The following is a 22,033-nucleotide window of genomic DNA, read 5'->3' on the forward strand; positions in this document are numbered from 1 at the left end:
ACTCTTCTCCCTCGCAACCGACTCTCCCTTCAAACGGGAAACAAGATGGCGGCTGCAGGTCCGAGTACTCGGGCCTCTTCCGCGGCGGCAGCGGCCGCTCTGAGTCGGCGGGGCCGGCGGGGCCGCTGTGACGAGATGGCGGCAGCTAAGACTGGAGCCCCAGGCCCGGCTTCTGGACCTTCGCTGTTGGTGTTGTCCCCGCCGTTGCTGCAGCCGCCGCTGCCGCCGCGGCCGGAGGAATCGGGCTGCGCCGGGTGCTTAGAGCCCCCGGGGGAAGCGGCGGCCCTGCCGTGCGGCGACTCGCTGTGCCGAGGCTGCTCCCAACGCGCCGCTGACGCGGCGGACCTGGGTTGCCCTCGCTGCCGCGCCCGCGGCCCAGGGTGGGCCCGCCGTCGGGCCCGCGACGACGGCCAGGCCGACGCAGAGGCGCTGGACGAGCGCTGCCGCCCGCGCCGGGACGGGGGCGCGGCTGCCGTGGGGCCCAGGCCAGACCAAGAGCCGCGTGCCGCGCCTGCGGAGCCAGGTGGAGCTTCCCCACTTCCCCTTGGGGTCTGGAGCGAGGCCGAGCGCGCCCTGCCCCGGCCTGGTTAGGGGGTGGAGAATCCCGGGCCCTACTCGGGCGGGTGTGGAGAGTTCTCGTGGGATTGGAACCCGGGCTCTGCCCAGGTGCAGTGTGTTTGTGAATTTTGAACTTCAGAGTTAAGGACGGGCACGTTGCATGCGGAGGGGCGGTGAGGGCTCCCGGCACCTTACGTAAGTCCGAAGTTTGGAGGGAAGCAATTGTTGGAACAAGTTAGGGGCAGGTTGGAATTGGTGTGTGGGAGTGGGAGGGGCCTTGGATCAGAGAAGTGCTTGGTTTAATGTTGCTTGAAGAGTTTGGGGGTCATATTGCTTGGAGAGATGTGGCTCCTGGCCCTGAATGGGTCAGTGAAGGGTGTGGAGAATCCGGAGTTTAGGGGACAGGTTGAATTTGAGGATGTGAAGGGAGCTTTTCAGACTCGAGAGCAGAGGGGGTTGGGAGCACACATGTGCTGTTGTTTTCATACATCTTGGAAAATGCATGCTTAGCACACAACTTGGCACATAGGAGGAGTAAGTGACTGCCATTTATATTGGTAATACTACTATTACTAAGTCCAGTAGTGCCCAACAAAACTGGCTTGGGTTTAAAAGTTTTGGAAACAAAGATTGGGTTGGCAGGGGCTGCTTCGATCTCCTTGGCAGAGTGAGTTTCCTGCTGGCTTGCTGGCAATTAAAAGTCTGTTGTAGGACTCTTGCCTTGAACTTCTTTCCATTAACACCAGCAGCTCGGTTCTGACCTTTTAGATAGAAAAGTGCCCTGTATAAAATAAAACAAGACTGTTATAACTTAGGATCCTTTTGGGGACACACCCAGTCAACATCTACAGCTCTGTTTGATAAAAAATGCTTATCTTGAATGAGATTTTCAAGAAACATAAACCAGGAGAGGCCAGATATTTGCACCTTCTGTTTTGGGAATTCTACCATGTGTTATTTTCGGCAGGGAAAGAGAGGCATTGCTTGTGTATACAAGTGCAGCGTCTAGAAACCACAGGTTCTAGAATGCACTCTGTTTTGATTCAAGCCGCCAGAGACACCTGTCACTATGCTAGGATATCGGGCTATTTTATTCCTGGGATTGAGGGGGACCTGCATCTTTCTATGTTCCTTGTCACTCCTTTTTTTTTGTTTGTTTTTTGAGACAGAGTCTCGCACTGTCGCCCGGGTTGGAGTGCAGTGGTGCCATCTCAGCTCACTGCAGCCCCTGCCCCCTCCCCCACCCCGAGTTCAAGTGATTCTTCTGCCTCAGCCTCCCGAGTAGCTGGGATTACAGGTGCCTACCACCACGCCCGGCTATTTTTTCTTTTTTTTTGTATTTTTAGTAGAGATGAGGTTTCACTATGTTGGCCAGGCTGGTCTCGAACTCCTGACCTTGTGATCGGCCCACCTTGGCCTCCCAATTTTTTTTTTTTTTTTTTTTTGAGACCGAGTCTCACTCTGTCGCCCAGGCTGGAGTGCAGTGGCGCAATCTCTCAGCTCACTGCCACCTCTGCCTCCCAGGTTCAAGCAGTTCTCCTACCTACGCCGTGTAGCTGGGACCACAGGCACGCACCACCACGCCTTGCTAATTTTTGTAATTTTAGTAGAGACGGGGTTTCGCCATGTTGGCTAGACTGGTCTCGAACCCCTGGCGTCAAGTGATCCGCTCACCTCTGCCTCCCAAAGTGTTGGGATTACAGGTGTGAGCCACCATGCTCAGCCCTCGTTATTCCTTTTAAGCTTCACAACATTCCTATGAGATAAGTACTTTTATTTCCATTTTGAGGTCCAGAGAGGTTGAGTAACTTGCGTAAGGATGAAAACCCAATTCTATCCTATTCCTGCTCAAACCAGGGATAAAACCTTCCCCAGATGTCCTTATTTTTGTGGATGTGGTGTGATGGTTTCATATGCTACTTAATTTGCTTTAAATTCTGAGGTTATGGTCACAAGATAAGACAGTATTTCTCTGGTCTCCCTATTAGTACCAGTGATTATATGGCCATGTAGGATAGAATTTTTCTTTTTTTTTTTTTTTTCCGAGACAGAGTCTCACTCTGTCGCCCAGGCTGGAGTGCAGTGGCACGATCTCTGCTCACTGCAAGCTCCGCCTTCCCGGTTCATGCCATTCTCTTCAGCCTCCCGAGTAGCTGGGACGACAGGCGCCTGCCACCATGCTCAGCTCATTTTTTGTATTTTTAGTAGAGACGGGGTTTCACCATGTTGGCCGGGATGGTCTCCGTCTCCTGACCTTGTGATCCGCCCGTCTCAGCCTCCCAAAGTGGTAGAATTACAGGTGTGAGCCACCACGCCCAGCCCAGAAATTTTCGTTTTGATTTCTAAGCTTGGAGACCGTTGTGAAATATCAGTTCTGAATTTGAACCATGAGAGGGAGTTTGGCTTGATGATTTGTGCAAACTTTTTCCCTTGAAAAAGTTTTTGTCATAAAATTTATCAGTGATTAAGGGAAATTATCTAAAATGAGATTTCAAATTAGAATCTATTGAGTCACTTAGTATTCATCAATTACTTTATATGTTTATTGAGGACCAAAATGAAAAATGTTTTTCTTAAATGTTCTTCTTGTTGGATTGTTTCGTGTATACAGTTATATGCTTACTCAGTGGAAGAATTTTAGAATACAAAAATATTTCCAAAAGGCTTAGGAAGTATCTTTTAGCTTCAGTGTGTTGTCTGATCCTCTTGAAGTTATATACAGTATTTTTAAATTAAACATTTTAATAGGCAGTGCATTCACAGGATTCAAACAAAAATGTAACAAAGTATACAATGAAAAGATTCCCTTTGGCCGGGTGCGGTGGCTCAGGCCTGTAATCCCAGCACTTTTGGAGGCTGAGGTGGGTGGATCACAAGGTCAAGAGATCGAGACCAGTCTAGCCAACATGGTGAAACCCCATCTCTACTAAAAATACAAAAATTAGCTGGGCATGGTGGCGCGTGCCTGTAGTCCCAGCTACTTGGGAGGCTGTGGCAGGAGAATCTCTTGAACCCGAGAGGCGGAGGTTGTAGTGAGCTGAGATCGCGCCACTGCACTCCAGCCTGGCGACAGAGAGAGACTCCATCTAAAAAAAAAAAAAAAAAAGTTTTACGCCCTTATTTCTCACTCCCATCGAAGATTCTTGGGCTGGGCATGGTGGCTCATGCCTGTAAATCTAGCACTTTGGGAGGCTAAGGCGGGCGGATCAGTTGAGGTCAGGAGTTCAAGACCAGTCTGGCTAACATGGTGAAACCCTCTCTCTACTAAAAATACAAACATTAGCCAGTTGCGGTGGTGCACGCCTGTACTTCCAGCTACTGGGGAGGCTGAGGTAGGAGAATCGCTTGAACCTGGGAGGCAGAGACTGCAGTGAGCTGACATCAAGCCACTGTACTCCAGCCTGGTGGCAGAGCAAGGCTCTGTCTCAGAAAAAAAAAAAAAAGATTCTTGTTTGTTCTTCCACAGTTTATGGATCTACGTGAAAATTCAAGTACACTTATTTTTTGCCATTTTTATACAAAAGGTTGTATATTATACACACTGTTCTGTTAACTTTTTTTTTTTTTTTGGTTTAACAGTACGTCATCAAAGTCCATAGCAGTAGGTTGTGTGGAATTTTACTGAATGGATATAGCATAATTTACTTAACCACCTATTGGTGGACATTTTGGTTGTTTCCTGTCTTTTGCTATTATAAATAATGGTTTATAAATAATTATGTAAATGCATATGTGCATTTTTATGGAGAAGTCACCAGTAGCTTTCACCAGAATCTGAACCATTGTTTTAATCTACATCTCTCATTCTACAGAAGAGAAAACTGAAGCCCAGAACAGATAAGAGAGTAAGGGTTTACATGAGTTAATAGTAGATTAAAAAAAGGGTCAACAGAAACAGCCTAGTTCACAGTGAAATGTTCATAATAGCTTTAATAAAGAAAACTAATAATACCAGTTTTATAAATATTTACAATGTACTTTTATGAGTGGAAACAGCAACAGAATTACTAGATTGGCACAAAAGTAATTATGGTTTTTGCCATGACTTTCAATGGCAAAAACCAAAATTACTTTTGTACCAGCCTAATAGCAATTTTAGTAATATTCGGAGATATATTGCTTAGTTGTACTCTCATCACATAGTTGGATCAATTGATAAAGGAAATGTCAGGCCTGCTGGAAATGAAATTTTGTAGTAAATGCACTGGTATTTAAGTGAAGTTCTTAATTTTTTTTTTCTTTTGTTGAAGTCCAGTGCCTTTTAGGAATTGCTTTGTCTGGAAAAAGTATAAAGAGTTTGTGCTTTGTTGAAAATTTTGGTTGCGCTTGTGACATTTTTTGTTCTTTACCAGCCTTTTTGGCAAACTTTAAGGTTCAGAACCTTAATGACCCCTGTGTATGTGTTTTATTTAATTCTTCTATGCATTAACAGTTTGCTTTTGGATATAGTATCAGTTCTTGTTGATTTGTGAAACTGTGTGTGTAAGGGCTACATCAATGATCATTTCAGAATGAACTCAGACTTCAACTTCATATTCTTTAAGGATCTACAACTCATTGTATATATTGACATATTAAATATTTGGACCATTTTGAGCAATATTCAGGAATTGTGTAATAAGTGCCTACTCTGTGCCAGGTCTTTGGGAAACATTAGTGAATGAAATATTAAACATCTCTCTCTCATGGAGCTTATATTCTAAATTTAGAGACATTTCTTATCTGTTGATTTAAAAAACATACCATACAGGCTTACATAGGTAGATTTTGAACTGTACATCGCAGCCACACTTAAGTTTCATTTAAAAATGATTAATGGATTTTAAGAATTCATTTAGTCTGTTTAAAATCAAGTATGATTATTCCAAATCATACTGCTTTTGAATTTGAAACCAAGACCTTTTTACTTTTTTGGATTCTTTTTCTTCTGCTGTGGGTAATGACTGAAGAAAAGCTAGACAAAGGCTGGTGAATCTTTTAAATTGGCAGTTTAAATTTTTTTCTCTTCGTGGTGTTGAAAGTGCTTTTCAGAAATTGAATAGATAGGCCAGGCGCGGTGGCTCACATCTGTAATCCCAGCACTTTGGGAGGCAGAGGTGGGCAGATCACTTGTGGCCAGGGGTTTGAGACCAGCCTGGCCAACATGGGGAAACCCCGTCTATACTAAAAATACAAAAATTAGCCAGGCGTGGTGGTGCATGCTTGTAGTCCCAGCTACTGGGGAGGCTGAGGCAGGGATGCGGAGGTTGCAGTGAGCTGAGATTGTGCCACTGCACTCCAGCCTGGGCGACAGAGCGAGACTCTCTCTGAAAAACAAACAAAACATGAAAATTGAATAGATAAAGAACACTTGGATAGTGCCTCACTTATCCCTTCTCATCCCATCTCAACTTCCCTGTTCACTTAGGGTTAACATTTCTGCATTTAAAAAATTTCCCCTTTCTGTGAAAAGCAAGTAGTTCTGGTTTATTACTCAGTTGACAGACAATGTTTGCTATGTGTGCAGCCTAAATTACATTTAGGACTAATGAATAATGAAACCATGTGATTGTAGTGCAAGAGGACAGGAATTCCCTAGTCTGTAAGGATTTGTTTAAAATATGTAAAATGACTCATTTCTTTATCCTTAATGACACATATCCGAGAATTTGAGAGTATCCTTATGTGTTATACCACTGCAGGAAACATTTGCCTTGTGCTAAGATGTTTTTTAAAGCTCTTGAGATTACATGCAACTTTACCAACTAAACATTATTACTATTGAAGAATAGCTCCAACTTACAGAATTCAGGATTGAACAGCAGGAATTTAGGAGATATTTGTTATTCACCAGATGAGAAAGGAGGGGATGTCCATTCCAGGTAGAAGAGCCTGCATGTAAAAAGGCTTGAAGGTGCTTGGGATGTTCAGGGATTGGCAAAAAGCTAAATATAGGTGGAGTGTGGACTGGAGTGGGGAAGTAGAGAAGAGACTGAAAAAGTTAGCTCATGAAGGCCATTGTGTATTAGGGTAAAATAATTTTGGACTTTATCCTATAAAACTCTTCAAGATTTTTAAGTGGTGGAATGACATCATAATGTGCTTTAGAAAGACAATATATATTGGTTGGAAGAGGAAAGATGTGAGTAGAAACTGGAGGCCGGAAGTCGTTAAGGGACTGTTTTAGTAGTTTAGGCAAGTGATGAAGAGGGCCTGGACTAAAGCATTGGCTGTGGCGTTAACTTCAGTCATTCATTCATTTTGTAACCATTTCAGGGTCTTTTGTGTGCTAGGCCTAGGCACTGGAGCTGCAAATAGAGGAGGTAAAGCATGGTTCTGTCCCAAAGTGTAGTTGGGAAGATTGGGATGTAAATATGCAACTGAAATGTAGTATGATAAGTATTATAACAGCTGTTATGCAAGATATAATTGTAGAAGGCAATATAGTATATATTAATAGAGCAGGCTAATAAAGGAAAATCTGGAGACAGACTACCTGGGTTCAAATTCTAGCTTTGCTATTTATAGCTGTATGTTATTGAACAATCTCTGTGTCTTAGTTTCTTCATTTGAAAAATGGGAATAGTAATAGTATTAAAATCATAAGGTTGTTGTTAAAGACTAAATGAATTATTACAATGCTTGGCATATAAAGAGCTCGCTCAACAAATGTAAGGTATTTTCACAAAGAAGATAATCTAGTTTGGATGGGTCAGGAATGGCTTCAGTAAATGTCAGACATTTGACCATGAGTATTCATTAGGTGGATGACATCAGAATAAAGATGAGAGAGGGAAATCAGTACATTTAAAGGCATAGGAGCATGAAACAAGGAGCGTTCTGGGGATTGTAAGCAGGAGTGGTTAGAATATAGAGTGCATATGGTAGAGTGGAAGCACGTGGGACTGCAGAAATGGGCAGTTGCTGAATAATAGTGGACTTTGAGTGCAATGCTAAGGAATGAGGATAGACTGAGGAGTTTCAACGAGGAATTCATCTTTGAACTTTAGAGAGATCACTCCTATGGAAGTGTTGTAGCAAATGGATTGGAGAGCCCAAATTCTCTTTTTAGCAAGATGGCTGAAACTCCTGACACAAATACGCAGAAAAGCTGCCTAATAAAGAATGACAGTTCTTTTAAATGCATTCTTGAATATACAGAATAGGAAAATCTCCAGTTTCCAAAACAAAACAAAAATGGAACTACAAACAAAAACTGAAAGCCCAAAAGCTGCATAATAAAGAATGACAATTCTTTTAAATGCATTCTTGAATATATAGGAAAGATAGGAAAATCTCCAGTTTCCAAAAACAAAAATGGAACTACAAACCAAAACTGTAAGCCCTTGACCCTGTGCTATATTGCCCTGGAGCAGAGTGAGGAGTGTAGAGAAGGGTTATTTCAGGTGTCCTCTTCCTAGCAGGTTGAGTTTTAACCATATACAAAAAGGAACCAGAACGAAGATTTCTGCATAAAGCTGAGATTTTTTTATGTGCTGCACTCTAGGTGAAAGGGTGGGCTAGAAAAACAATCTTCCCTATTACACAAGGAGATGGCAAGAAATCTTGTCTTGATTTGCTTGAGCTCTATGAAAAGAGAAAATGAAAAAAGTTTGCCTGGGAAATTGAAGCACAAGATCTATACTTTGCTTACATTTGGGAACTGGGTTTATATTATATGGCTCAGAAATTAATATAAAAACAGACTTCAAGCTAGTGATACATCTGGGTCACCTGGAGACAGGAAAAACAAGACTTTGAGAGGTACATCCATACCTTAGACCACAAGGGATTCCTACAAAAGAAATAAGCCCAACTGAAGATGAACTTACGATTAAAAATGATGACACATGAGGAAATGGCTTTGTACCACAAATGAGAGTCAGCAGAAGGAGCAAGCAGGAGGATTATAGCTCCAAGAACTGGGATAAGAGAGTGACAATTTGAGAGATAATTTAAATTAGCATATTTTAAGTGGCTAAAGACTTTAAAGAATTGACATCCCAAGAAATGAATAAAGCATTATGAAACAGGCACATTTGAAAAAGAATGAAACATAGTGAAAAATATAGTCATTAAGGTTAAAAATCTCATAAATAAGTGAAACAATAGTTTATACAGATGAAGAGAGATTAGTAAGGTGGGACATAGACATGAGGAAATTCTCAAGAATACAAATAAATAAAGGAAAATTTGAAAGAAGGTGAAGAAAAATGAGAAGAACAAATCAAGAAGATCCAACATGTAATAGTACTTCCAGGAGGAAAAAAAAAATGTGGAGGAGGTGTGGAATTTGAAGAGAAGATGATTTGATAATTTTTTAGAATTAGTAAAAAGTCCTGAATCCTTAGGTTCGAGTCTCATGAGGCCCTAGCAAGAGGTTTTTTGTTTTTGTTTTGAGACAAGGTCTTGCTCTGTAGCTCAGGCTTGAGTACAGTGGTGTGGTCATAACTTGCTGCAGCCTTGACCTCCCAGGCTCAAGTGATCCTCCCACCTTGGCCTCCCAAAGTGTTGACTTTACAGGCGTGAGCCACTGCACCTGTAAGAATTAACAACAGAAAAGCAGCAACAAAACCTCACAACTAAACACATTGCAGTGAAACTTCAGAACACCAAAGACTATTAAGTATAACCAAAAAGAAAAGACAAAGGAGCAGTAATCAGACTGAGAGCATATATCTTTTAAGCTATAAGAGAGACCAGAAGAAAATTGAGTAATATCTTCAGCCTTGAGAGAGATCTGAATTTCATATTCAGGTAAGTTATAAGCGTAAGGGCGCCGGGCGCGTTAGTGCATGCCTGTAGTCCCAGCACTTTGGGAGGCTGAGGTGGGCGGATCGCCTCAGGTCAGGAGTTCAAGACCAGCCTGACATGTTGAAACCCTGTCTCTACTAAATACAAAAAATTAGCCGGGCGTTGTGGCGCATGCCTGTAATCACTGGGAGGCTGAGGCAGGAGAATTGCTTGAACCCAGGACGCAGTGAGCTGAAATCACACCACTGCACTCCAGCCTGAGCAACCATGAGCAAAACTCCATCTCAAAAAAAAAAAAAAAAAGTAAGAGCAAAATAAAAATATTTTCAGACAGGAAAAAGAGAATTTACCACACTTTCTAAAAGTACTATTATAAACCTAAAGCATATAGTGCAGGAAGAAAAATGTAACTTAGGGGAGAAAATAGGATATAAGAGGTTGTGGTGAAGAAAGAAGTCAGTAGGTAGTCTAAGCTAATGTTGACTGTATAAAACAAAATAATTATGACTGATGTGTAGGGGCTAAAACCAAGACAAAACTAAAATACTGGGCAAGGATAAAATGTAAGCGGGGAGAAAAGTGATTCTCATTACAGATTTCTAAAATTCTATCTATACATAACGTAGTTCAGTAAGAAGATAGAGATATTGATCAACTTTAGGCTTTAAGTCAGATGCACATTAAACATTTACAGGTAGACTGGACGCGGTGGCTCATCCTAATCTCATCACTTTGGGAGGCCGAGGTGGGAGGATCATTTGAGTCCGGGAGTTCGAGATCAACCTGGGCAAAAAAATGAGACCCTGTCTCTCATTTAGCCAGATGATAAATCATGTTAGCCAGATGTGGTGGTATGCGCCTGTGGTCCCAGCAATACAGGAGCCTGAGGCAGGAGAATTGCTTGAGCCCAGGAGGTCGAGGCTGCAGTGTGCTGTGTTCGTGTCACTGCACTCCAACCTAGGTGACAGAGCGAGATCCTGTCTCAAAACGAATAGGGTTAATCCTGAAAAGAAATACAATATATAGCTTGACCTACTACACATATATAGAACCATACACCTCCTAGATTAGAGAGCATGCATTCTTTTTAAACAAATATGCAACATTTATGTAATTTTTCCTAGATTCATTTAGGCAGAAAGGAAGTTTGTGACAAATATGAGAGATATATAAACCATCTTATCTGACTGTAGTATAGTAAAATTAGAAATTAATAATGAAAAGATAACCAATTCCCCCTCCAATTCATGTTTGGAAATTGGAAAAAAACCAAAATTTAAATAACGTCGGTAAAGAACAAAACCAGCGGGCGTGGTGGCTCACGCCTGCAATCCCAGCACTTTGGGAGGCTGAGGCTGGTGGATCATCTGAGGTCAGGAATTTCAGACCAGCCTGGTCAACATGGTGAAACCCCGTCTCTACTAAAAATACACAAAATTAGCCAAGTATGGTGGCGGGTGCCTGTAATCCCAGCTACTTGGGAGGCTGAGGAGGAGAATTGCTTGAACCTAGGATATGGAGGTTATAGTGAGCTGAGACCGCAGCATTGCACTCCAGCCTGGGCAACAACTCCAGCCTGGGCAATGTCTCAAAAAAAAAAAAAAAAAAAAAAAGAACAAAATCAAGGGATCAACTGAAGAAGTTAAAAAAGTAACAGCAGATTAAACCCAAAGGAAGTAGAAGATAGGAAAGAATAAAGAGCAGAAATTAATGGAATAGAAAACAAAAGAATTAGCAAGGCCAAAATCTAATTCATTGAAAAGATTAAGATCTATAACCCTAACCGCTGGCAATATTGATCAAAGAAAAGGCATAAATGTTAGGAATGAAAAAGGGAATAGAACTACAGATATAATGAAGATTTTAAAAAACCTATAAATATAGAATATGGAAAACTTTCTGCCCATGAATTTGAAAAATTGGATAAAATAGTTTTGTGGAAAAGTATAACATCACAACTGACTCAAGAATATATAGAAAATAGGACTAGAAACGTAACTAATTAGCAAAGAGTAAAATCTGCCCACTAAGTAATACCACCATGTGGACACAATGAACCAAATGCAGAACATGGGGACACTAAGGGACAAATGACCCACTTTCTTACACAAATAAATTACAGAAAAAAAGCAATAGAGGGGTGACCCATGGATTAAAAGATACAACCAGTTTAAGTGTATGAACTTACTTGGGTCCTGATTTGAAAAAACTGTATGAAAACATTTGATGAGAATTTGAATGCCAGCTGGATATTTGTTGGTTAATTAAAGACTTACATTTTTAGTGTGACAGTAGTTTTCTGGTTATATATTTTAAAATAATCATTCTCTTAGATGTTAAAAATGTTTATAGCCAAGATGATATGATGACTGGGATTTGCTTCAAAATAACTTCAAATTTGTTCCAGGAGATAGGGAGCAGGTATTGACTGGGGGAGGATAGAAAATAAGATTGCTAATGATTGATGGCTGAAGCTGGATGATTTGTGGTAGTTCATTTTACTGGTTTCTCTAATAATATATTTGAAACTCTTCCATAAAAAAAGCAAGAAGAAATACTGTCCATTGAAGAAGTACCAGGCACAGATGATTACCCAAATATGGAAGGATGGATGGTTCCAGGGAATAAATAAAATGTTTCCAGACTTGTTTTGGGGGCTTTTACAACTTGATAACAAATTCACACAAGAACTGTATGAAAAAGGAAAAGTACAGGCAACTCTCATGAACAGAGATTTTTTTTAAATTATTTTTTATCTTTTTATTTCTTTTTTTTTCTATTTTTTTGTGGAGATGGGGGTCTCACTGTGTTGCTCAGGCTGGTCTTAACTTCTGACCTCAAGCGATCCTCCTGCCTCTGCTTCCCAAAGTGCTGGGATTACAGGCGTGAATCACCACACCTGGCATGAACACAGATTTTTAAAATCTCAGGTGAAACGTAGACTGAATCTAGTAGTATTTTTCTAGAAAATCACAACCAAGTAGCAGTTATTTGAAGAACAGGAGTTTGGCTTAACATTAAGAATCTAATGTAATTCACCATATTAACAAACTAAAGGAGAGTAAAACTATATGGTCATTGCAATAGATGGCTCAAAATAGCATTTGACAAAATTTATCATTCATTATTTAAAAAAAACTAGAACTTGTGGAATAGGAGAAAGAAACTTTCTTTTTTTATTTTTTATTCTTTTGAGACAGAGTCTTACTCTGTTGCCCAGGCTGGAGTTCAGTGGCGTTATTTTGGCTCACTGCAACCTCCACCTGCCAGGTTCAATCAAGCCTCCTGAGTAGCTGGGACTACAGGCATGAGCCACCGCATCTGGCTAATTCTTTTTTATTTTTATTTTTTATTTTTATTTTTTTTTGAGACAGAGTCTCGCTCTGTCCCCCAGGCTGGAGTGCAGTGGCATGATCTCGGCTCACTGCAACCTGCACCTCCCGGGTTCACGCCATTCTCCTGCCTCAGCCTCTCGAGTAGCTTGGACTACAGGTGCCCACCACCATGCTTGGTCAATTTTTTGTATTATTATTATTTTTTTTAGTACAGACGGGGTTTTACCATGTTAGCCAAGATGGTCTCAGTCTCCTGACCCTGTGATCTGCTCTCCTCAGCCTCCCAATTCTTTTTTATTTTTTAAAAATAGAGATGGGGTTTCACTATGTTACCAGGGCAGGTCTTGATCTCCTGTCTTCAGTGTATCCCCCTGCCTTGGCCTGTCCGGAGTGTTGAGATTACAGGTGTGAGCCACTGTACCCAGCCACTGTCTTTGCTTTTAAAGTGGAATTTATTAATAAGGATGATTAGTGGCCAAGAATAGTCAAGACCATTTTGAAGAACATGATGGATGGATTTGCTTTCTCAAATATCAAGCTGTTTAAAGCCATATTAATTAAGACAGTGAGGTATTAGTATCAGGGTGGTTGAATAACTGATTTTAAAATTAAAGAGCATAGAAACATGCCCTCATATGTTTAAATTTGGTGGATAATGGGTGGCCATTACAAGTCACTGGGGTAAAGGTGTCATTTTTACTTGTCATGGTTAGTTAGCTAACCTTACAGAAAACAAGAAAAAAAATAGATCTTTAGCACCATATACAAAAAATTATTTGTAGAACCAGGCATGGTGGCTCACGCCTGTAATCCCAGCACTTTGGGAGGCTGAGGTGGGTGGATCACTCAAGGTCAGGAGTTTACGGCCAGCCTGGCCAACATGGTGAAACCCTGTCTCTGTTAAAAATACAAAAATTAGCCAGGCGTGGTGGCGCATGCCTGTAGTCCCAGCTACTCAGGAGGTACAGGCAGGAGATTCGCTTTAACCCGGGAAGCAGAGGCTGTAATGAGCTGAGATCATGCCACTGCACTCCAGCCTGGGTGACAGAGCTAGACTCTGTCTCAAAAAAAAAAAAAAAGTTGTAAATGGATTAAAAGTCAAACTGTGAAACTTAGAAAATGCTGGGAGTATCTCTATGAAAATGGAGTAGAGAAGGACTTTCAAACAAACACAAAACGTAAAGACTGATAATATGACCACATTAAAATTAAAAATTGGGCCGGGCATGGTGGCTCTTGCCTATAATCCCAGCACTTTGGGAGGTTGAGGTGGGAGGATTGCTTGAGCCAGGAGTTCAACACCAGCCTCGGCAACATGGGGAGACTTTGTCTCTACAAAAAATATAAAAATGTAGGCAGGCGTCGTGGGGCGTGCCTGTAGACCCAGCTATTCAGGAGACTGAGGTGGAAGGATACTTTGAGTCCAGAAGTTTCAGGCTGCAGTGAGCACTCTAACCTGGGTGACAGAAGCGACACCCTGCCTCAAAAGAAACAGAAAACAACAAACACACCAGAAACAGAAAAAGAGATTAAGAAGACCAACCAGAGGCTGGGAGAAGATACTTGCAGTGAAATAACTGACAAAAGATTGATATCCAACATATATGAACTACAAATCACTAAGACAGATACCTTATTAGAAAAATGGTGAGAAGATTTGAATAGGCATTTCATAAAAGAAGGAAACTGAAAGACCAGTAAACATCTGGAATGATACACAATATCATTAGTAATCAGGGAAATGCAAATTAAACCAGTGATGCGATGCCATCAGACTGCTATAATTTGTAATTGATTAATTATAATTAATGAGCACGTATATACTGCTGGAGGAGTATAAGTTGCCATGCAACCATGTTGGAGAGCAGTTTGGCCATATCTAGTAAGGTTGAAGAGACAGATTCCTTGCTGTGCAGAGATTCCATTAATAGGTGTGTGCCATAGTGAAACTCTTATGTACATATGCACCCACACAATGATGCTCACATTACAGCACTGTAGTACTGGAAAATGTAGTAACAGTTGTCTTTGATAGGAGAAGGGATAAATTAGTTTCTACAGCTGTTACAATGAATGAACTGGGTATATATCAACATGGATAAATCTGGAAAAATATTTGCAAAAGGAAAAGTTGCAAAAGAATATGTATCCTTTGATGCCATTTATGTAAGTGCAAAAGATAGGAGTCATTTCAATAGGTTGAGTGAGAAATGAAGAAACAATCAGCCAATATAGACTCGACTCTCCCTGTACCCCCAACAAGGTCTTCCTCTGTCATCCAGGCTGGAGTTCAGTGGTGAAATCATGGTGCACTACAGCCTCTACTTTTCAGGCTCAATCGATCCTCCCACCTCCAAAGTAGCTGGGACTATAGGCATGTGCCACCACGCCCGGCTAATTTTTTGTGTTTTTAGTACTATGCAGGGTCTCACCATGTTGCCTAGGCTGGTCTTGAACTCCTGGGTTCAAGCAGTCCTCCTGCCTCAGTCTCTCAAAGTGCTGGGATTACAGGTGTGAGCCACCATGCCTGGCTTTAGACTACTGTTTCACAGTTTGATAATGAAAGGAAGGAAATAGAGTGCATGAAAAAGGGAAAGTACAATTGTAAGAACCAAGAGCAGAACAGATTTTACTCAGAATTTGAATTCAGGGTACTCTTGGAGAGCCCATTCCTGGGCTTTGGGCAGAACTTGAGAATCTAGGCGATAGCCATCATATTTCTTTATTTGATGTATACTGCAGGAACAGTAAGCTGCCAGTTTGCTTATAAATTGCCACTAGCTTTTCCAGGGACTGGAAATATTTGTCTCATCTTGGTAGAAAGCAGCTTATGGATATAAGAATTATAATTCATAGGAGAAGGTAGAGGCCAGGCTTAGTATTACTGAAGCCATTTGTTCATTTTAGCTGTAGATATGAAAGATAATCCCCCAAATTGTTAAATTTTGGGGATACATGGTTACTGACATCTAAACATATCTACCAGTAGCTCTTCATTTTTTCAAAATAACTGCTTGCAGTTCCTCTGTGAATAATCTACATGAATATGTTTATTTCCTGTGTTATACAGTACTTTGCATACATATAGCCTCTTGGCTAGTGTGTTTTCATTAAACGACTAGGAATAACAGAATTCTATAATAAATCAATTAAATCAGTACACTTTAATCTTACAATTGCAGGTTTCTCTTACCCATTATTTCTTCTTTCATTATTGAACTCCTGGGTTCAAGCAATCCTCCTGCCTCAGTCTCTCAAAGTGCTGGGATTACAGGTATGAGCCACCATGCCCAGCCTCCATGTGCATTTTTGATACTTAGTCATACTAACATATAAGGTAACTTGTTGGGGAAATACTAGTTGTAGTAATTTTTTTTTGCCATCACTTAAAGTAGATTTGGGCTAGTTTTGTATAGTCTTGGTCTTGGCTTGCTTTTGAGTCTTTGGCTCTGTCTACTACAGATTGAATATCCCTAACTGAAAATCTGAAATCCAAAATGTGCCAAAATCTGAAACTGTACGTGCTGACATGACAAGTGGAAAATTCTACATGTAAGTAATTAACACAGACTTTGTTTCATGCACAAAACGATTTTAATTATTAGCTGGTCACAGTGGCTTGTGCCTGTAATCCCAGCTACTCTGGAGGCTGAGGTGGGATGATCACTTGAGGCTAGGAGTTCAAGACCAGCCTGGGCAATATAAGGAGACCCTTGTCTCTATAAAAGTGAAAAAAATTAGCCAAGTGTGTTGGTGCACACCTGTAGTTCCAGCTACTCAGGAGGCTGAGGTGGGAGGATTGCTTGAGCCCAGGAGTTTGGGGCTGCAGAGAGCTATGATTGTATCACTACCTTCTAACCTGGGTGACAGGGCAAGACTTTTGTCTTTATAAAAAAAGAAAAATATACAAAATTACCTCCAGGCTATGTATATAAGGTATATATGGAACATAAATGGGCTGGGCGTGGTGGCTCATGCCTATGATCCCAATACTTTGGGAGGCCGAGGTAGGAGAATTGCTTGAGGCCAGGGGTTCAAGACCAGCTTGGGCAACATCAAGACCTTCTCTCTACAAAATAATTTAAAACAAGAAAACATAAATCAATTTCGTATTTAGACTTGGTTTCTATCCTTAAGAAAACTCATTACGTATATACAAATATTAAAAAATCCAAAGAAAGTCCGAAACACTGATGGTCCCCAACATTTCAGATAAGGGATACTGATTCTGTATTCAGCATTGTGGAAAATGCTTCTGTAATGTATAAACTAGTCTGGAAAATAGAAAGTTTTAACTTTCTTGATGTAATTTGAATTAGTTCTATGAATGATTCCTTTGCCTGATCTAAGGGAAAAATGGGTCTTTTAAAAAAAAAAATTACTTTTATTTATGCAGGTCATGTGTTTTAGGGAAGGGCAATGAATTTGAAATCAGAAAATCTGGATTTGAATCTCAGTTCTGCCAGTTTTTCTCATTGACCCTGACAAAGCTGCTTAATTAACATCCTTGAGAGGTTTCAGTTTTCTGGTCTGTAAAAAGTAAACACTACAACCACACAGGGTTATTGTAAAGCTTAAATAAGAATATGTGTGGAAACCCCTAGCACAGTACTTGGCACTTAATCCTTCAGTAAATGTTAATTTACTAGGGGTGCTGTGTTTTTTGTTTTTTGTTTTAAACTTTATGTATTGAGCCGTGCTGGGCCCTATACTGTGAACCTTTTTTTTTGCCCTATGAGTTGCATAGCCAACTGCCTGGTTTAAATTCTGCTCCCTCAGTTACTTAGCTAATTTTTTGACTTTGAGTAGAACATTTAGCTTTTCCGAGCCTCAGCTTCCATATTTGTAAGTGGAGATAATAATGGTAACAGCCTCAAAGGATTGTTGTAAGGTTTAAATAGGATAATCAATATTAAGTGTTTCATAGTGATATTTAAACAGTAAAATCAGATTAATGGGATAAGATTAGCATTTTTTTAAAGGACTAGAATAGATATTAGCATAATGAACCATTTGTTTCAGTTTCACATGTACTGGGGATTGATGTAAAATGTATTTCTTATTGTGGATTGTATTAAAAGTTTCAAAGCTATTGGTTAGGTACTAATAGTCCATAGTATGTCATCAATAAATGTTAGTAACAATAGAAATATTTAATCTGTAATGGAGATGTACTGTCAAAATAGATACATATTGGTTTGGGAATCCAGTCATACAAATATTTTATCACATTTGCTAGTGAAAAAGTACTTGTTTTTTGTACTTTCTAAGAACTTAAACTGAGCTTTTGGTGACTAGGAGATTTGGCCTGAAATGCCGAGACCTGGGGTAGGATTTTGGGAGGATGGCCTAAATTTCCATGGTGCTGCAGTATCTGGCAAGTAGTAGGTTCATAAATATTTGTGTAATAAATGACTTCATTGTAGCCTCAATTCAGAATTTCTCAACTAGTCAATCTTTAACACCAACCTGATCAATTCATTGACTGAGATTTACTGTTGTGTTGCATTTCTTTCTCTAATACCTCTCTAAAGTGTCTCATATGTGTTTATCAGCTTAGATGGTTTGATTATAGCACTTAGGATAATATAAAATAAGATGATAATTGTACAGTATAAGCTAAATATGAATGAAAGGAGAAAGAAAGATGGTCATTTGTGCAAATGCACCACCAGGCCAGTTTTCTTTGTGAGCTTGCCTGGATGTTTCACCTACTGAATCCCAAGCACAATAATATTCTTAGATGTTTACTTTTCTGATGAGGTCAGAAGGGTTGTAAAATGCCTGCAGGAGATAGAAAATTTTTCACTAAATACTTCAGTATAAAAACATTTTGCATCCTAAATAGCATTCTGGAAAGGACACAGGATTGGAAGTTAGTGGATCTGAGTTTGCATACTGGTTCTACCACTTAGTAGCTGTGTGGCTTTGGGCAAGCCTCTTAAATTCTGTGCCTAAATTTCTTCTTTTTTAGTATGAGGATAATGGGAGTTATTTTGCAGAGTTGTGAGGATTAAATGAAATGATATGTGTAAAGTGCTTATAGAAAGTAAATACCTGATCAATGTTAACTGTTGTTATATGCAGTCATTCATTTTGTACACCCTCAGGGAGCACATACCACATATTTGCGCCAAGCACTCTGCCAGGTGCTAGGGATACAAAGATGAGTAAGACACAAACCTCTGTGAAAGAATGTTAAGCTAAAGCTGTCCAGGTGCGGTGGCTCATGCCTGTAATCCCAGCACTTTGGGAGGCCGAGGCAGGCAGATCACTTGAGGCCAGGAGTTCGAGACCAGCCTGGCCAACATGGTGAAACCCTGTCTCTGCTGAAAACACACACACACACACACAAATTAGCCAGGCATGGTGGCACACGCCTATAATTCCGGCTACTCAGGAGGCTGAGGCAGCAGGATCGCGTGAACCCAGGAGGTTAAGGCTGCAGTGAGCCGAGATGACACCACTACACTCCAGCCTGGATGACAGTGAGACCCTGTTTCGGGGGGGGAAAAAAAAAAAAAGCTGAAGCTGAGCCAATTTATCCCAGATTGATAGCTTAAATAAGGCTAGTATTAGATATTTTAATTTTAAAGATCCCTAGTTTTTAGGCTAAGTAAAGATTCTGTTTGTATATCAGATTCAACTTATTCATGGAACTCTTGTGCTTATATTGTATATGTACCCTGGGGTACCTTGGAAGTCTTTCTTGGTGACTTTGACTTTATTAAGAGCAGTTTTGGTAATGTGGTAGGACAAAGAAAAGGCCCTAATAGAGTGAATTACGGTGAGCATTAGAAATGAGAAAGCAAGGCTGGGTGCAGTGGCTCACGCCTGTAATCCTAGCACTTTGGGAGGCCAAGGCGGGCGGATCACTTGAGGTCAGGAGTTTAAGACCAGCCTGGCCAACATGGTGAAACCCCGTCTCTACTAAAAATACAAAAAAAATTAGTCAGGCGTGGTGATACAATCCTGTCTACTTGAGAGGCTGAGGTGGGAGGATTGCTTGAACCTGGGAGGCAGAGGTTGCAGTGAGCTGACAGAGGGAGATTCCATCTCAAGACTGGGTGACAGAGACTGGACGACAGAGTGAGACTCTATCTCAAACAAAAAAGAAATGAGAAAGCAGAAACAGTGAATATAATATTTAGACAATTCTTTGGAGGAATTTGCAGTAATGGGGGCAGATAAATGGGTCAGTACCTACAGTGGGGACAAGAGCCCAAGAATGTTTTATTTTTAAGATAGATGATAGATAGATGATATCAAGATATCATCTATTATCTATATATATAATCTATATATTAAGATAGATGATATCAAGTCATGTTTATATTTTAGATTTGTATATTATCATAGTAGAGAGGAAGAAATTGATGCTGCTGGAGAGCGTGGAGGAAATGGAATGAGCCAAGTAAGGAAGATGAGGTCTGAACACCTGTGGAGGTATTGATCATATCTATTAATAGGGATATTTCTCCCATTCTGATTACTTTGTACTCCCTGCTCTATATTTTTGGACAATTTTTATTTTTATTTTTTGTTCTAGTCAAAGAGAGATAGTTTTGGACAATTTTAATCGTTTGAAAGTTTTCTTTTTTAGTGAATCAAAATCTGCTTCCCTAGTTTCAGTATTCAAGTATTTAGAGACCATGATTACTTCTAAGTTTTTAGATTAAACTCATCATATTCATCTCTTTGTTCTGTTTTTTTCCTTCCCCAAGATTCTGGTTTTATCATACTATTCAGAGTTCTTGGAATATCATATGCTTTTTGAAGCCTTTCTGATATTCCTCACCTATGATTATTCTGCCTGGAATACTCTTCTTTCTTACCTACCTGGCAAATTTATACTCATCCTTTAAGACCCAAGTGAAACGTAAGTGCTCGGTAAAATGTTTTCTCACTCAAACGTGAGTTGATTCTTCCTTCATTTTTGCCATCATTTGATCTTGTGAATCCCTCATTTCACTGGGTTAAAGTTCTTTATTTATATGTCTGTCTCTGTCACTACACTGAGCCCTTTGAGGTCAGGGATTATGTCTTTAACAATTAATATGGTATCTGGAATGTATTAGACACTCAGTAAATATTTAATGAAGGAAAAATTCCTAAAAAGCTGGAAAGTTTTTCTTTATATGTCATGATTCCTTAACCATTCTAGTCATCTTTAAATATGCCACTCAGAAAACCTGATACTTTAATTCCTGACCAGAGCCAAGTATAACATGACTTACTGTCTTCCCATCTGAGTGCTAAATTCTTATTAATGATGCCAAAGGTTGTATTGGCAGGCAAAACAAAAATTGTTCTTTTTTATTTTTTGCATGAACTTCCATCATGCCAGTCTTTCTCCTCACATGTATGTACAACTGAATTTGTAAGCCCGAAGACAACTCGTGTTCAGTTTTGGTGTTTATGGACTTATTTTCCCTTCCTTCTGTTTTGCCATTTCTCTTGTAATTTTCTAGTGTTTAGTTCTATAAAACTATCACAATGCAACCTCAAAAGATTGGACTGTGTTAATCTAAAGTTGATGATAATGAGACTGACTTTAGTAAATTCACTTTTGCCTTAATTATAAAGAAAAACTTTACAAAATTCAGCTCCCTTCAGAAAACGAATTCTTTAAAAGACCATAGTGCAAAATGATGCTGTCATGAAAGCAGACTTTCTCATTGGTTGATTCAGCAAAAAAAAAAAAAAAAAAAAAAAAATTGAGCCATTGTCTGACACTGAGACACATACCTAGAGATCATCCCTAACTTCAAATTAGGAAGTCAGAGGCAAAGTCAAGTAATTATAACACAAGTAGTAAATGTTACTACAATTGAGATAAGTGCAGAATGCCATGAGGGCCTACAGGAAGCTAACACAATTCTCTCTGGGTTAGTGGGAAAACTTTGCAAAGGAGAGAGCAGTGAACAGGGTTTTGAAGTATGAATAGCAAATCATATAGTGAAAAGGGAACAAAATCATTTTGGGAGGAGGACGTGGCATATATAAAGTCCTAGTGGAGGCAGGGTATGGCATATCTAGGATTAGGGAGATGTGTGAGGGCTGAGGAGAAAAGGAGTAGTGAAGGAATAGTAGAAGATTGGCTGAAGTGGCAGATTGGGTCCTGTTTACAAATCTTGGAGGCAATGGGAAGCCAATAAAAGTTATTAAGTGGGAGGGTGGTAGGGTCAGTTCTCTTTATAAAGAATGGGAAGCAATGTGAAAGATAGATGGGAAGACAGAGTCTAAGAGACAGGGAGGCCAGTTACTTACCATTGAATGCCTACCATCTATACCAAGTAGGTATTAGAGGATTAGGTGAGATGAACAACTGTGTTGAGGTAAGTGCTACTCCCATTTTATGAATGAAGACACAGGCTTAGTAAAGATAAATACTGGTAGGCACATAG

General features: G+C 40.1%; 1 protein-coding gene across 1 annotated transcript in view; it reads left to right on the plus strand.

Annotated features, from left to right (window-relative positions):
* The window catches only part of RNF169 (ring finger protein 169), a 92,224-nt gene continuing 70,191 nt past the window's right edge, over nucleotides 1-22,033 (plus strand). The window contains exon 1 of the mRNA XM_008020153.3: nucleotides 1-523. Coding sequence (XP_008018344.2) covers nucleotides 46-523 — 478 coding nt within the window. The 5' untranslated portion in view covers nucleotides 1-45. The remainder of the gene's footprint in view (nucleotides 524-22,033) is intronic.

This window comes from Chlorocebus sabaeus, chromosome 1 (genome assembly GCF_047675955.1).
Source record: "Chlorocebus sabaeus isolate Y175 chromosome 1, mChlSab1.0.hap1, whole genome shotgun sequence".
In the NCBI taxonomy this organism is placed as follows: Eukaryota; Metazoa; Chordata; class Mammalia; order Primates; family Cercopithecidae; genus Chlorocebus; species Chlorocebus sabaeus.